Source organism: Bombus pascuorum, chromosome 1 (genome assembly GCF_905332965.1).
Source record: "Bombus pascuorum chromosome 1, iyBomPasc1.1, whole genome shotgun sequence".
NCBI lineage: Eukaryota > Metazoa > Arthropoda > Insecta > Hymenoptera > Apidae > Bombus > Bombus pascuorum.
Window position 1 is genome coordinate 34,546,455 of NC_083488.1, and position 15,977 is coordinate 34,562,431.

A 15,977-nucleotide genomic window follows, 5' to 3' on the forward strand; every position below is an offset into this window, starting at 1 on the left:
ATCGTGGCACAGCTTTTTTGTACATCTCGGCAGAGTAAATTGATACAGGCGACACGAAGCATAAAATTTTAAATGTCATAAATTTTTATTTCCAATACTTTTTATTCGATGTAAAGTTACACGCGTTAAACGCATACGCGACCTCTGTAACGAGTTAGTCACTTTTAAAAAAAAATTCGAATCAGAATTTACGGTTTTGAACGTTATAAAATCGAATGAAATTTATTGCGCGATTAAAAAAGGGGAAAATATCGCAATAACTTATTAAAATAACTTATTAAACGCCGATATATTTACTTCGCGAAAATTAAATTTCTTCCTCGATCGCTTCTCCTGTCGAACGATCTAATCGCAGTGTCTCGAGAAATTCTCAAGATAAGGTTACTCGACTCGATTTAAAGTCTAAAGCTACACCTCCTCGTTTTGCTACTGATATTTCGCATCATCTTCGCTTATCTTCCAGCGACTCGGAAACTTTCGTGCAATTTCAATGCTAGAAATATATTTAATATTTTAGAAAAAATTCGATCGGGTAATCGATTCGAGGAGTTCGTTCGCCTTAGCCCCATCGACCATACACGGCAATGACAGATACGTATAATTTGGCAGAATCATTTAGCATTTGGAAAACATCATTTGGAATAGCTTTTAAACTCGTTATAAATCCGTAGAGCCGATTCGAAACAGACGTTTCGAATGAAATTAGCAAAGTTCGGGGCCGAGATTGTACGGCATCCGCTCCAGTGATTCTATTATTAACTGTTGCGCGAATTAGTCGCGGCGTTCTATACAATTTCGCGGCATTGTACACATCATGACTCACCGTGCCACGCGTACTGCCTTCATCGTAGATTGTAGCCTGTTCGCTACTTAAAATTATAGCTTAAAATTATAGTTTGGAACGCTGTAGCTTGGAAAGGAAGAAACCAAGAGTTCGTAAAGAGAGGAAATGTATTTATACAGGCGCGAATCGCGCATTTGACGAATCGTCGCCGTTTCCGTTTCACAGCCCGGTGTAACTGGTTGCAAATATTTGACCGACTCTCGTCGGCAAACGATCCTGGGTTACAACGGAATTGAAATTGCAGGCTCCTGCCGATAGAGGCGAGGATCGTTCGATTTCGGGTCAATATTTCGTTGACAAACAAAGGATCTTGACCAGGGACAAAAACGCGTCTCTTCTCTTCGCCTAACTCGGAAATCTGGCTTTATTCGATCAGGGATGGATCGTAATATGTAATAATAGTGGGAGAGAAGGACTATTTTTCGTCGCTATAAAGGCCGTTAATTACAAAGTTGAAATAGCTTAACTACGACTAATATCAATGGAAAAGAGCATCTTACCAGTCGAAGAAGTTCCACAGGCACGTGAACATGATGGCGATACGTCTGACACATCGAACAAAGCTCGCGGCACACGACGATTCACTCGCGTCGATTATCACCCGACCCCGGATTGTCTTTCGTTACATTTTCGCACCAAACTACGCCTGAATCGCGTATTCGTTTATGAATTTCGCGACTTGTCGCCAAGTTTTCTCATTATATACGTTATAGACAATCTTCTCGATGAATAGGAACTCTGCCATGTCATTTGCACAATTTCTACGTGCAAAACGAAACTGTTAGATGCCACACGCCTAATTCTGCCTACGTCCTTTTGAGATGAACATCTTCGTTTCGTTAAAGTACCCTCGGTGTCTTGGAAAAATGCAAACATTTTCCGCTACGGTTTGTCTCTGTATCGATTAAAATAGAAATAGTAGACCGTTCTCGAACAGTGACAAGTAATAATCGAAAATGACTCGAATTAATTTTGTTTTAGCAAATAATTTTAAACGAACATTACAAAGCCTTAAAATTACAAAATTACAAAGGTTCTAATCTCAACTATAAATCCAACTAGTATCGCCACATATCCAACAACGAAAATAAAAATCGAACACATATATTCGCAATTAGTAGTCTGGAATTTCTATATGTCAAAATCAAGCGCACCGAGGGAACATCTGTTCCTCGCGAAAATGGATTTTCGGTTCGCTTTTCGTACGAAACAGCCTCGAAATTCTTTCGAAGTCGGTACGTTCAACCTAAGGGATTCGAGCATTTGACAAGAAGGGATATCCCAATAAGTTTCCTGTAGACGAAGTCGCTAAATATCGAGAAAATTACTTTGAACCGAGGCTGTTTCTTAAACGAATCGGCGATCGTGTTTCCTCCTTTCTCCGCGACGACGAGGCTTGGTAATTGGTCGGTTAATTTGAAAGAAAGAATCGTAAATTAATCCTCCGCCTTTTCTCGCCGCGAAATATGTAATCTCGCAGCAACATAAACAGACGGTAGAAAATTTCATACGCAGTTCCGCGCCTCCAAGGCTTTATTAGCTTTCCACGAGCTCGCGTTACATTCTCGCGACGCAATTTAAAGCTCGTTTTTTCTTCTCCTTCTCCCGCCCTTTCTCCTCGTTTCTTTCGACACAAAAGAAACTCCCACCGGTGAATCCTCGACGCGGTACATAGCTCGCCGCTTGTTCGTATATAACAAACTTATATCCACGCAACCTTTCTCCACCGTGACCTTTTTTCCTCTCACTGATACATTCTTGCGTGACATATCGTTAAACGAACCTCTTAAGTAGTACGTTCAACGAATTAAATTTCACGGGCAACAGTACTAAATTCTATTGTTACGAACTTTTTCCTAACATTGGTATGAAACGTAAAACGGTAGCAAACCATTCTGTATATTCTTCGCGTATAAAAATAAAATTGTAGATATCGTTGGAAAAGCATAATATTCGAAGGAGCGATAAAGCACGCGATAATAAATTAGAAGAAAAAATCCAATCGCTTTGGAACCGTATAACCGGTAGAGGAAAAGTCCCGTCGCAAATATGCCATTACAACTATTTCGTCGAGATAAAACGTTTTGCGATACTTCAGCGGAATACGATATGCAAATTCCAGACACGTTCATTTGCAGAACAACGCGCGAACGTACAAAGTGCATACGAAACGCGTGTAACTATAGAATCATGCTGAAACACGCAGCTTTATCCACAAGAAAATCGCGTAATGTATTTAAAAACAGACAAAATAAGATCGAAAAGTGCATCGTTCCGTTAAACGCGGGTTTAAAAACGGTTAAACTAAACGCGACTACGGACGAACCATGTCGCAAATTAGACGGCGACGAATTGTGCGAAAGTTCTGAAAGGTGTGCAATTATTCGCGCAATGTGAAACGAGAGAAAGGGCAAGCACGGAAAAGCTAAAATTAGAAAAAATAAAAGCCGAAGATGGAAATGGAAAGTGGAAAAAGTAGAATTCGTTACATTTCGCCGTTTGTTTTTCTCTCTTTTTAGGAAACTTTCGAAATGAATTTGAAATATCCGTTTGGCGTATTTTATATCGCCGATTATTTGCGGTAATCGCGAAAAATAAAATTTTTATCGTGCGAACAAGGACGATTTTAAATCTATTTCTCCGTAGTTCGTTATCCAAATCTGATTTTCTGACTGTGCTTTAGACTTTCCTAATATCGAAACGTTCAGCTCGAAAGAGAAATAAAACATGAGGAATATCTTCATTTACAAACAACGACGTTTCTAAAAACGAGTACTCTTGGATCGAATTGCCGCTTTCACGAGGAAAAGCGTTTCAGCGAGTAAATAAGAGGAACGAGTGGTCCGTCGATGGTGCCGAGTGTCGTTAATGCCTCGAGTATCAGCGTAATTGGACAATTAAGAACGGGTAAAAGGAAAATTCAATAGAAGAAAGTATAATGCGAATGACAGGAACGAAACGCTCCTGATTTTTTGTCATTTCTCTTTCTCTCTGTACGAATACAACATCGTCGAAATAGTACTAAAGCTCCTATCGCTAGCGTTGTTTTCGCGTCGTGTTACGTTCTGCAAACAAAAAGGAGAAAACCGACACGATGACCAGTTCGACGCGACAGTAGTCGAACGTAAAAGAAACTGAAATATAATTCGAGCGTTTGCAAACTGTCTAATTTGCGAAATTTACATTATACGTTCGTGCAACAAGCTATACTAACGTGCAAGCACAAGTTCATTTTCCGCGTAACCACTGTCATTGTTGGAATAATAGATGATCACGCAATTTTCGATACGTGGAAACCAAGAAGAATGTGGTATAGTTATTTTCAAAAATTTGCTCGTAAAAGATCATTACTGCAGAGAGCAGTCAAAACGTTTCTCCGCGTCCCTCTCGTTTCTCGCATCCTGCGGCAATATGCTCGACGAGCGAATGCGTTGGAACAGCTGTTACGCGGGGAAATACGGTTGGTTTTAAAAAGCGGTGCGAACCCGCGACACAAAAGCAGCACGACGAGGAAACACCGCGAGAACAATGTGCCACGGCGCGGCGTGGCCGGAGAATCGGCAAGGTCAGTGACGTAACGCCAACATCTCGCGCCCCCCGGCTACCGCGACCTCTTTTTAATTCACCGACCGCGCTATGGAGCGCGTGCCACGATTAGCCGCCCGTTCGTTCGACGATGTCGACGCCGACAGAGAACCTGGTTGAAAGAAAGGGAGAGACGGAGGTAGCAAGGGTGCTGGGTCGGATGAATAGAAACGAGGGGTGGGCGATTCGATATTTGCGGAGCCGGTATAAAGTAGCGACGTAAGAACGACGCTGATTGAACGGCCAGATCGTTCGAGCCGGCTGACACGGTTCTATTTCCTCTGTTTACAAATTTTACGAAGATCTTTCAAAGCCACTTCCAAGAGATAGAAGGTTTCTCACTCGTAAAAGATCTAGTTCTTCCCACGAGAAGGAAAGTTTTTGATTTTCCGGCTGCTTTATCGACGGAATACGCTGTCGAGTTTTCCAGTTCCGTATCGTCGAGATTTGCAGAGATTCTTGAGAAGAAGAAGCTACGTAAAGATAAAACATCGAACAAAGAGCAGCGAGGAACAAGGTCAACCATCGTTCAACGAAGGCACACGTGTGACAAAATAAAATAAACCTTGCGACGAGTCCGGAACAGTGTTCCAGTCCTCGTGAAGAAACAAAGGTGCTGCAAGTATCCAAAATCGAAAATACTCTCGCGAAACTCGGAGAACGAGTAACACGGTGGAAGCCATCGCGAGACTAAAGGGCGGTGGTGAAACAAATATGTGCGACACCCAAAAACCTGGAAGATCGAAGAAATGTCAAGGTTCGGCGAGATTAACCTTCCCGATTTTTCCAATCGGGAAACTCGATATTAGCTATTGCCAGGCTGTCGCGTGCTACGAAAAAGAGGTGATCGTTCCAGTCGTGCACCCTCGTACATCTTTTACGAATTTTTCGAATTAACCTGGCCTGGTTCCGAGTTGGGAGCTTGAATATTTTATCTGCTTATTTTCGTGACGCGCGACATCCCTGAACTTGTCCGGCCTTCTTCGCTGTCCTTGGCCTTTCCGGTCTGCTGCATTTTGCAAAAGCCATTGCCTCCTTTCACGCTTGCATCACGCAGCGATTCCCACCAAATTTACTTCGATCGTTCGTACCGTGAATTTTTATTTATAAAGCTGGCTACAATTCGTCCAGCGTAACGTCCGTTGTCTGCAGCTTCTATTACCCTTGAATAAGTTTGTCGAAGTTTATTTGCTAGATGCTTTAGAAATTATGCTTCGTATTCAAATTATATTCTTTCCTTATTTGAATATTTGAAGGAAAGTTTTTGATCGTATTTTACACCGAATGAACGTAACATCATTTCGCGATTTAAAAATCAGCTCTCTCGGATCCAGCATCGTTTCGATATGCAGAATCGGATGTAAATAGACGTTTACCCACCTAACAACGGTACGTCTGGTTCCCGCCATGTTCTACTCTCGATTCCGCTACCGGCTCTGTAATCCTTCCACACAGGGGAAAAACTCTCGTTTTGCAAAGATTTTCTAGCCTCAAAATATGCGATACTGTGCAAAACATTCGCGATGGTATTGTCTGACTAACGTTCGAATATATCGATCCACATAAAAATATCAAATTTTGTAAACATAATATATACTGTAATTTTGTACGCTCTGTAAAAATGATCTTATCCAGGGTAACTGTAAGAGTTTACACGTTTCCTTTTGCGATTTTCCAGCAAACCATATCGTGCATCGTCAAAAAGTTCAAAGTTATAAAAATGTGAAAACCATTCGTCTGGATTCCATATTAACGAGGGAATCGAACGCTGAAAGGTAGCGGACGAGTCGCATCGGAAAAACGAATGCCGAATAGCGAGAAAAAAAGAGGACTACTTGTATTTGCGTTTATCCCGTATGGACACGCTTTCTGCATTGCTAACTTCCTTCTGTGCTAGAATCATGCTTTCCAACCCTTTTACCGTGAAATCCATTTCGGATCGTAGGAACAACGCTAGCGCGAAGAAAAAAATTCCGCTCTTCGGTGCTCGCGAAAGTCTAGCCGCACCGCGTACATTTGCCTTTTAAACCGGAGTTTGCTTTAAACGTTAATCAATTGCCGTGAATTCGACCGATAATCGGTGCAAAAAAGTTATTGTTTTCCAACTAATCCGCTCTCTGTATGCCCATTTGTCCATGATAAATCGATGAGGTATTTTCTTCTTTCTTTAGCGCTGTACTTTTTGGCTGCAGTTTGGATGCAAACTTGTAACGAGATAGTCGGTCAATCGCAAGAAGATTTGCGACAAAAGTCGAATTAATTCACAATGTATTGCGATACGTATTTTCGCACGTACATGTTACTTTGCCTTCGACGATACGCGTATAGCAAATGTCTTAGACTACGTGTGCGCTTATAGAGATGGATAATTTTTTTCTCCCAAGGAGAAAAATAATTCTTTAAAAAATTCAAGGAACTAACGCCAGAGCACCGTGTGAGAGAATTTTTCGGAATGAACGTGATAGGCTATAAGGATTCATAAGACACGTGCGTCAGAAAAGCTGAATGAAGCCTAGAGAGTACGTAAGTACACGTGTGTGTGCTCGAGTACGAGGGCGAGGCCTCTTAAGCCAGAGCCATGCGTGAAGAATGAAAATTTACAGCGACACTCTAGACTCTAGACCGTAGATTAGGCTTTAGAGTGTAGAGTCTGGATAGTGCACTTTGCGAAAGAACATTAGCGAAAGGTACGAGTTTAGAAGACTACGTACATAATAAGACGTATATTAGCTATGGCTCGACAGTGTCTAGACACCTGCTTTTTGTGCGCTGCGCGAAGCTATCGGCAACGCGATGAACAATAATATCATCGTCGACAGTCTTAAAAGCCCGATTTAAATCGTTCGAAAGTATCTCTAATCGTACTAATCGTAGATCGAATTTGCGATCAGTTGCGGCGTATCCCAAATTTTCGCATTGCGTATTAAGCGGTATTTGATACGTAAATAGCACAAATGCGATAGAAATACCGTAACGGTAAACGACAAATTATTTCATCGCAACAACGATTTATTTAAAAATTGAGAGATCTCGAGTCTGGACACACCCAACTCTGCATAGAGGGCAAGCAAGCATATCGCGGTGATCCCTGTGACTGGCCGTCCGCACCAAGACACGGCATTTCCCAAATATCACAGGAGGAAAATGCAGCGACGAGCGAAGCAGCGCGGCGTGCTTATTTACGATAGCAGTGCTTAACCTTCGTCTCCGGTCGTTCCCCTTCGCCCATTTTCCCTTCCTTGCTTATCTTTTCGCCGACTAATTCGCGCACAAAGCCTAATCTCCGCGCTGTGCCGCGATGGCACACGTCACTCGAATCACCGAATGCACGAACCACGTCGGCTGATACGGCAAGTCCCATATACCCGCGCGACTATATATGTACTCGTGTATACGCCAGAATTTTGTTATCGTCGTTATATTTTCTGCTAGGGAAACTACGACTGGAAGTAAAGGTTCCGAAAGGACGCTGCGCACGTCAACGTCCGTGTCGTTGGATCGCTGAAAAAATACGCCAAGTCTTTCACGAGTGAAACTTACGTACGCACCGATGAATACAGTCATCGATGGATCAAACTATAGCGAACTTTTAATTGGTATCAGCCCTCGTAAGAGTGGATCGACTAGAACGGTGATTTTCAGATACTTTCAGCAATTTTGCGAGGAAACGCGTTTAATAATCTGTACCACGTTCTATGCTACAAATAACGAGGATGAAAAATGTTAAGAAATTTGCAAATCGCAAACAAAACGTATGTATGAAACGAGAAACACGTAGGAAATGTAAATATCACGAATGTACGAATGGCGCATACTCTACAGGCTGTTAAAAAATTGTTGCAGCGTTTGCAAAACACGTACGTACGTGGACGCCTAGAAAGGGGCGAGCGCAAAGCGCATTTTTTTTTACTAAATTTACGTGGATTTACGGCAAGCTTTACACAGATATCGGGAAATGTGCAAAGACTCGGAAGAGAACTTTAAAAGCGCGTTTTTGACTTGTATCGTTTCGCAAACGAATTAAAAAATTAATAGGAAAGCTAAAGAAAAAAGATCGAGTGCAAGGAGTTTACAAACTGTCGATCTTGATTAATTCGCTATTATCTGAAATTTAAAACATCTGAGAAAAGGAACCCAGCACGAAAGTTGCAGAAATAGGAGCAAACGCGAAGTTTCGTGACCTATTACCCTTTGAAACGGTGTAAAATAGTAACATTATTATTTATTATTAATTAAATAACTTCGAACGAGGATGTTACGTGATTCGCGATCGATAAAACGAAACTTTTGAGACTTTCCGCAAAACATTTATTAAATATTAAACATGTTAAAAGACAAATATATACGATATATTTTAGGAACTTTCTCGAAAAATTCTACAGGAAGATCAAAAAGACGACCGCCGAACATTCTCGAGTACGACAACTTGCATACGTTTGTTCGACCTGTTACTGGCTCGAGGAGTTCATTGATTCGACGAGTTTTCTCGTGCTACGGAAGTCGTCTCCGCCTGGGCTTCGCGGATCTTGACCCCTGCACTTTCCTACCTCCATGAAATTAAAGGGAATCAAACCAGCAAGGTTCTTCCTTCTACTCGCGTTGCCACTCGTACAAAGTTCCATTAATTTCGACAGGCTAGTTAAATTCAACGGAAGGAACTGTGAAAGTTAGGTACACGATTCTCGACAAAATTTGACGCTGGAATCGAATAGAACGCTTCCAATATGCCAATTGAGAATTAACCCTTGGTAGTATATCTTCCGGATATCCGCTCGCTATTCTATTAAACCACGTTACCAGCTGCGATATCGCGGAAATGCTAAAATAGAACTGATTACGAAGTAAAATAATCTTATTACTACTACATATACCTTACTATTATATTTATATACCTATCGATTTCATATTTCAAGGCGCAGAATACGAAGGAAGTATGCTCCATAGAATTTTAAAGCCAACTACGATCATTACGGAAATCGTACTTGGTGTTTTACTTTTCGCTACATTTTATTCGGAAATCGAACGAAAAATGACTTTTTAGCGGAAAAGACGATGTAAACGATGTACTTGCTACCGTGAAAGAAAATTAGTGACAGAGACCGTCGCTCGAATGATATTAAGCCAAGTACGAGAACATTAAAGCTTTCATCGAATGCGAAAATTACTCGACCTTTCGCAAATCCTGTTTGCCTCGAGCGTAATTTCGTTATCCCAAATTGCCTCGCAACAAGTTAACGAAAGACAAAATCGGGTCGTCGTTCCTCGTTTAACCTACCTACCCTTTGAAGTTTCCTTAACGAGAGTACGGACATCGATAGAAATTGAATCGCGGCGCGTTGAACAGGAGAAGCAGCCGAGACTCGCGGAAACGAGGCGTCGCGTCGCGTCTCGTCGCGTCAAAAAGTCAAGGTCGGCCCTCTTTCGTTCTAATTGCCTTGCCCGCCGAAGAGACCGTCGACGACGACTACGAAAAGCAGAAAGAGAATTATCGTAGAGCGTAATCCGTGGGTTTTCGTTCGCTTTTTTTCGCGGAAACAAAACTACGGGAAAATCTACGCTCTCTTGAACGCGATAATAGAGCGCGATACGCTACCGTTCCGCGTGCGGCGATCCGCATTGAGCGATGAGGTACCACGATCTTCCATCCACGGTTTTCACAGAAAAAACCACCCACGAAAACAACAGAACGTATTTTTATAGGAAAAATTCCTGCACGCTTGATGAAAACGATCCTGATAAATATCGCGGATAATCGATACTCGAATAATTGCGTAACGCGGACAGAACGACGTACGCATATGTTTACCAAAACCCTCCTGTTCATTTCCATTTCCATCGGAATCGCATTCTCTGTGTCTTCGAAACGCCTTACATAATTCTCACTTCTCGTTATCTTGCTATCGTTTCACCCTATCGACATCTCGAACCATAGCTTCCAAGGCATTGACGCAACGCACAAGGTATTCGATGCAGGCGAACAACAACTTTCGAGCGTAGGTAAAATGCGACGGCGTAGCCGGCCTGCGTAATTCCCGGCAGAAGCCCCGGTTCCGTTACGTAAAGCTCGTGGCTGGCTCGGCTTCGAAGGGCGAGCGCAGCGAGGACGCGCCATCCATCGTGCTCAACCGAAAATCCATTTTCGTCTTCGACGAAACGCCACTCTCGATCCCGCGCACTTTCTATCATCGAACCTGGCTGGCCGAGACAAACCATCCTTCCGTGAAAGGACTAGCCTCGATGCGATCGCTTACCGCGGCATGACAGAGGTAACGTGTAGCATTTTCCACGGTGCACGTGAAATATCGCGAGAGAAGTCGACTTCCGATAATGCCCAGGAGGCCGTTGCTCGCAGGAATCGCAATTAATTATCAAAAACAATCGATCAGCCCGACGGAACACCGGCTTCTCGTAGCATCGTCGCGACGTGCATCGTCGACACCCCTTCGCGTCACGTAAACGCGAAGCAACACCGCGTTCGTCACGAAGGAAACGAGCGACCGGAAACACTGTCGAAAGCCGCGTACGAGAGAAACACCGACGGCACAAACGATGCACCGGAGAGCCGCGAGAGAGCGATCGAGGATGCGAACGAGAAGCCGGGCTGTTGGCCGACTCGTAACGCGGCGACGGCACAACTGGCATGCGCCTTTTCCACCCTCCTTTCACCCTCCTTTCACCCTGCCGGCTGTCTCGCCCCTCGCGCCGTCCTCGCCCCGCGCTTCCAGCCCGTAGCCTCGGCCAACCTGGCCCGGCCTCTGCCGGCGCATCATCCCCTCGCCTCCGCCCTTCAATTTTCCACAGCGCATTGTCCTTACCATGCAGAGAGAGATAGAGAGAGGGGGGGGGTATGTTCTCTCCTTTGGAATTGACCAGATTCACGAACTGATGTCGACCGAACCTACCGGAATCGATGACTGGCGATTTGTTCACAATTTTACGAGAGGCCCGTACAGAAAAAGTTCGACTTTCGATGCATTCCCTCGTTCTTTTATACTTTGTATGAGGAAAATAAATATTCCGGTAAAAACGTTTGGAAGCAATAATCGTTAACAAATAAAATACGCTGCGTTACAAAATTGAAGAATCGCTAAATTTTGAGTGAAAACATTGTCGATATTTGAAAAAAAAACCTATCATCGGTCTATCTGGGCTCGTTTCAAAGAATAATGCCTCTCCTTTAACGCCCTTTTATTTATCTTTTTCAAAGATCCCTTTCCGTTACAAACGGATTGACGAACCAAAGTTGCCTTTTTTCTTTTAAAATTTTACAAATTCGAACGACCGTACGGAGTTAACGAAATTTTCTTCAGGATTAGCTTTAAGACGATTTTGTAAAACGAGTTCTCCGCCTTTCCGGCCAAAATCTATCGATCTTTCAATTTTATGGCGTAGATTAAGTTTTACGTTAGGAATCTTTAATCGGTACTTTCAGGAACGAATCTCGACGTTTCTCAGACCGAGAGTCTCGATACGTATAACGCTTTAAATTTTCTCGAAGTTTGGAAAAGGACGCGGATTACGCAAGACAAATTCTGTTTCCTGTATAAAAGCATAAAACTGTAACAACGTAAACCAATTGAAAGTTTGGACGTCGCGTTCGGGGCCGTCGGTCTCGCAAGCACCGACTTAAAAATTAAGCGAAAGACAGCAAAACCTCCCTCGCTTGGGGGTGAAAGTTTCCGACAACTTGTACTATCTAATCGAAAGACTATTTCTATTACCGCCACACGTTGCGCATCAATCGCGTGTTTTCTGCGTGCCATAGCGGCGTAAAGAAGAAACGTTTAACGTTTTTAGAAATTCAGAGTACATATCGCTGACCGTTAAGTCCATACCGCGCGTGTGTGTATACTATTTTCTTAAATGCGTCGTTTCAAATAACTTCCATCGTTACGAATTTGACAAAGTTGAACCGAAGGTACGATTAAGTAGAAAATTAAATCTTTGTTCGTTATTTGCGATTGTGCGAATGGCCGTACGACGGAGTGACTGGTCCGCGGGTGCGGCTTGCATCGTACACGACGAACGATCGAGGACCAAGCAAATACATTTGTGGCAGAGTATTGCAGTTGCGACGTTGCGAGGAAAAACAAAACGAATGTGTGAAATCTTTAAGGGTGTGATACGATCGGGAAGAGTTACCGTCGGTTGACAGAGTGTCGTGAACGATTCGGTCGAGAATTTTTCTAGCGTCGGTTGGCTCGTTAAATGCAAAATTATTGCGTTATAAAGAAATATAGAAATCTACGTATATCTTTGTTTGTTCATTTGCGAATGCAAGATCCACTGTCTCTGCAATAATATCCAAGTCAAATGAAAAGAAGGTCGAGCGATGCAAAAACAACGGATTAATCATGATCGTTGAAACAAAGAGCACGACCTTCGCTTCGACGTTCCACGGCTCGTTGGTAGTTTGTCTAATCGCGAGATTCGCGATCAACGTTACGACGATCGTCCCCGTTGAACGAATGCCAACGCCGCGCCGCCTCACGTCCGTTTTATTATCGTTACCTCGACGTGCGTCGGAGAGAAGTCCACATCGGTGGACATTAAAGAAGATCTACCGAGGGAACGACTTTCTTCCCCTCGGCGCGCTATCGCATCCCCGAACCTAGGTCGTTCGATCGACCTCGCTCGTCGGGCATGAACCGGCAGCCATGAATGAACAGCTGACGACAGGTTTCACGCTGGGCGTACGCACGCGAACGCATCGCTCATTGAATTCCACTGTATTTAGTACATTCTATATAAAATTATATTATCGTGGGAAAAATTATTGTACGTTCCGTAATAAGCAGGACGTATTTAAAATAAAGGTACGTGGCGCGTTCATTCTCCTTTAGGATCTTTTTTTCTCGCACTCCGCGCAGTTGTCTAGCTCTGGTTTTTACACGACCGTTATTATCGTGTAAAATACGCGAACGAAGCTTGATTTTTATTTCGAGACAGTAGGGTCGATATTCTTAACGGAAATCTGGGTAAACAGGCGTAATGGATAGAATGAAAAGTCGGTCGGTAGGATGGTCCTTGGATCCTCGCGCATTAACCTACTAAGGTTTGCGTGTCCTCCTTCTAAGATAAACCAGAAACTTCCTTTTCGATGATATACGTCCTTCGCCTACCGAGTGCATTTCGATGAAAAATATATTCCACGCACATCCATAAGCATCACGCTCGACAGAAAGCTCGAAAACAGAGCAAAAAGTCTTTAAACGTAGCTTCCGAATCGATCGAATTACTTTCATTTCATTTTATTTTCAGAACGCGAGATTTGCGCGATAAAATTGCAAGATGTAGGAAAGGAACGCTTTAATTAGAATCTGGAAAGATTCTGGCATTTTACGAAGATCATACCCGTCAGCGACGCTTCAAAAAAACGAGGAAAAAGTCAGGCGACGTTCGTCAATGTCCCGGAAGAGGCTCGTCCGAGTCAGAGTGAAATATAAGAAGCTTTTACATTTGGTCAGCTTCCAACTGCGATCATCCGCTCGCGGACAGATTACAGTGGCCTACTAAACAACCGACAATTTATAATCCCGCGTCTTGATCGATCGTTCGCGCGAACTTTTCTTGTTTCTCTCCTTGGAATCTCGTCGTTATCGTTCGGGCGACCTCGATACCGGCGCAGCGTCCCGATTTTCTCGGCAACAGCGTACCGAAAAAGATAGATAAGTTCGGAGGGAACGGGACTTTTTCGCTCTTCGATGGCTGTCGCGAACGAAGGTTTTATCAGCTAGTCGAAGATGGTCAGTTTGTAACGTGTTCTTTGCATGCGATCGAATCTATGAATCTTCTATGCTATATCGTATGGTTAAAATAATAAACCACGATGTAGCGAACAGAGAAATTTATAAAGAGAGGCGTATTTGAAAAGTTTTACGGCGCATTATCGTAGAATATTTTTGCGCGCCGAACTAGATGGGAGAATAAGAAAACATCTTGATGGAATAAAGCGCAACTATGAAAAGCTCCGAGTATATTATCCTCCCTATTGGCAAATAGAAAATTTTATATTTACGCGTTGCAAGTATAGAACATTTTAAAGAATCCAACGTAGATCTAAACAATGGCGTTTCGTTGCACAACGATTTTCACGTTACGCTCAAACAACATCGCGTTGAAAAGTCAAACTCGATCAGCCGGAAACTACCAATTTACGAAACGACTGATTAATAAATTTCTGGACGGTATCGCGCGAGATGGCGGCATGGTGGTAATTTTTCCCCCGGTTTCGGTTTCCGTGTTAACGATTTTGCGGCGCACAGTCTAAACGGAAACACGGTCGTGACAGAGCAAGCGGCAAATATTTAAGAAAATAGATGAAAAAGAAAAGGGATAACGAGATGTTGAACGAGCGAATCCTATTGAAAAATTACGAGAAAACGATGTAATTGAGAGAAAGGCGTCAGAGACGAGATTCCATTACAGCCTACATTTTGCTACGAACGTCCTATTGTGAGCGTCAGTTCGAACAATTTAAATTATTATTTTCGTTCGTTGAAGTATCGTATTCGCTGAATCAACGTGGCAACACTGAAATTAGGATATGTAATTTTTTGTCCGAACATCGTGATTAAGATCTCGACTTGATCGATCGATGCGCAGTGCTGAGCGAGTCAAAACGCATAATTTCGGCATAAAAGAAAATCGCGTTACCGTTTACAAGGTTCGCGGACGTTCTTTCGACAAATTCCTAGCATCCCTCGGTCGAGATCCGTCCACCGGTTAGCTAACGAGATCGATTCAATCCGAATTGCGACGCGGGAAACGGTTCCGCAGGATCGTTATCTTCGCTCGAGCCATTGTCTCGCCAGGAACGACGACGTCGAACATGAAGCGATTCGATCGGTCGATCGCTTCGAACAGTTTCGAGTCGCGATCGCGCGAAATAAAGCGTACGAAGGATTCTCAACTGCTTTCGTAGGTTTTTCCACTTTCGTCGATCCTCGAATAGGTTGTTTTTTACCCTTAAGAATTACAGTTGCAAGAAGCAGCCAGAATCGAGTTGGTTACGCGATATTTTAAAGAACGCGATAAACAGAATCTCGCACCACGACGACAAAGGATACGTTAGCGGTATCTTCGTAAACGACAGAAAATTTAATAACAGGGTGAAAAGGTCGAGTATTGAGTATTTGAAATTTAATCTGGAATCTATAATTATCAAAGATATAGAGAGGTTGGGCCAAGTACATTTTTTAGGTGTCGTTATAATCAGTCGGTGTTAGGAAAGAAGAAACGAGACACGTTGAAAAGAAGTTTAATTCGATACTTCGTGTATACCGAGATAAAATTGTTAAATTTTCAAGGCTGCTAGCGCAAACGCTGGACTTTGATCGACTTTCTCGAACTGCGTCAAAATGTCAAATGTTTATGCAGTCAGAACGATGATTCAGACGATATAAAAAGAAAGAAAAAATAAGAAGACAAAAAGACGGACGTTAAACCTACGAATCGTTCGATAACGCTGTTGTGCTTGTAAACATACTGTGTACATGACAAAATAGTCGCTATACTACGGTTCGTTCAACTGGTCGAGATACCAGCT

The 15,977-nt window shown here is 43.0% G+C and overlaps 1 protein-coding gene across 9 annotated transcripts in view; it reads right to left on the reverse strand.

Annotated features, from left to right (window-relative positions):
- Positions 1–15,977, reverse strand: part of LOC132911680 (uncharacterized) — a 184,934-nt gene that overhangs the window by 100,032 nt on the left and 68,925 nt on the right. The window contains exons 1-2 of one of the 9 annotated variants that reach the window (XM_060968499.1): positions 10,681–11,073; positions 1,345–1,605 (exon numbers count right to left, since the gene is read on the reverse strand). The exons of the other annotated variants lie outside the window; for them this stretch is intronic. Coding sequence (XP_060824482.1) covers positions 1,345–1,376 — 32 coding nt within the window. The 5' untranslated portion in view covers positions 1,377–1,605; positions 10,681–11,073. Of the gene's footprint in view, positions 1–1,344; positions 1,606–10,680; positions 11,074–15,977 lie in introns of those variants that run through there. 9 annotated transcript variants of the gene reach the window in all.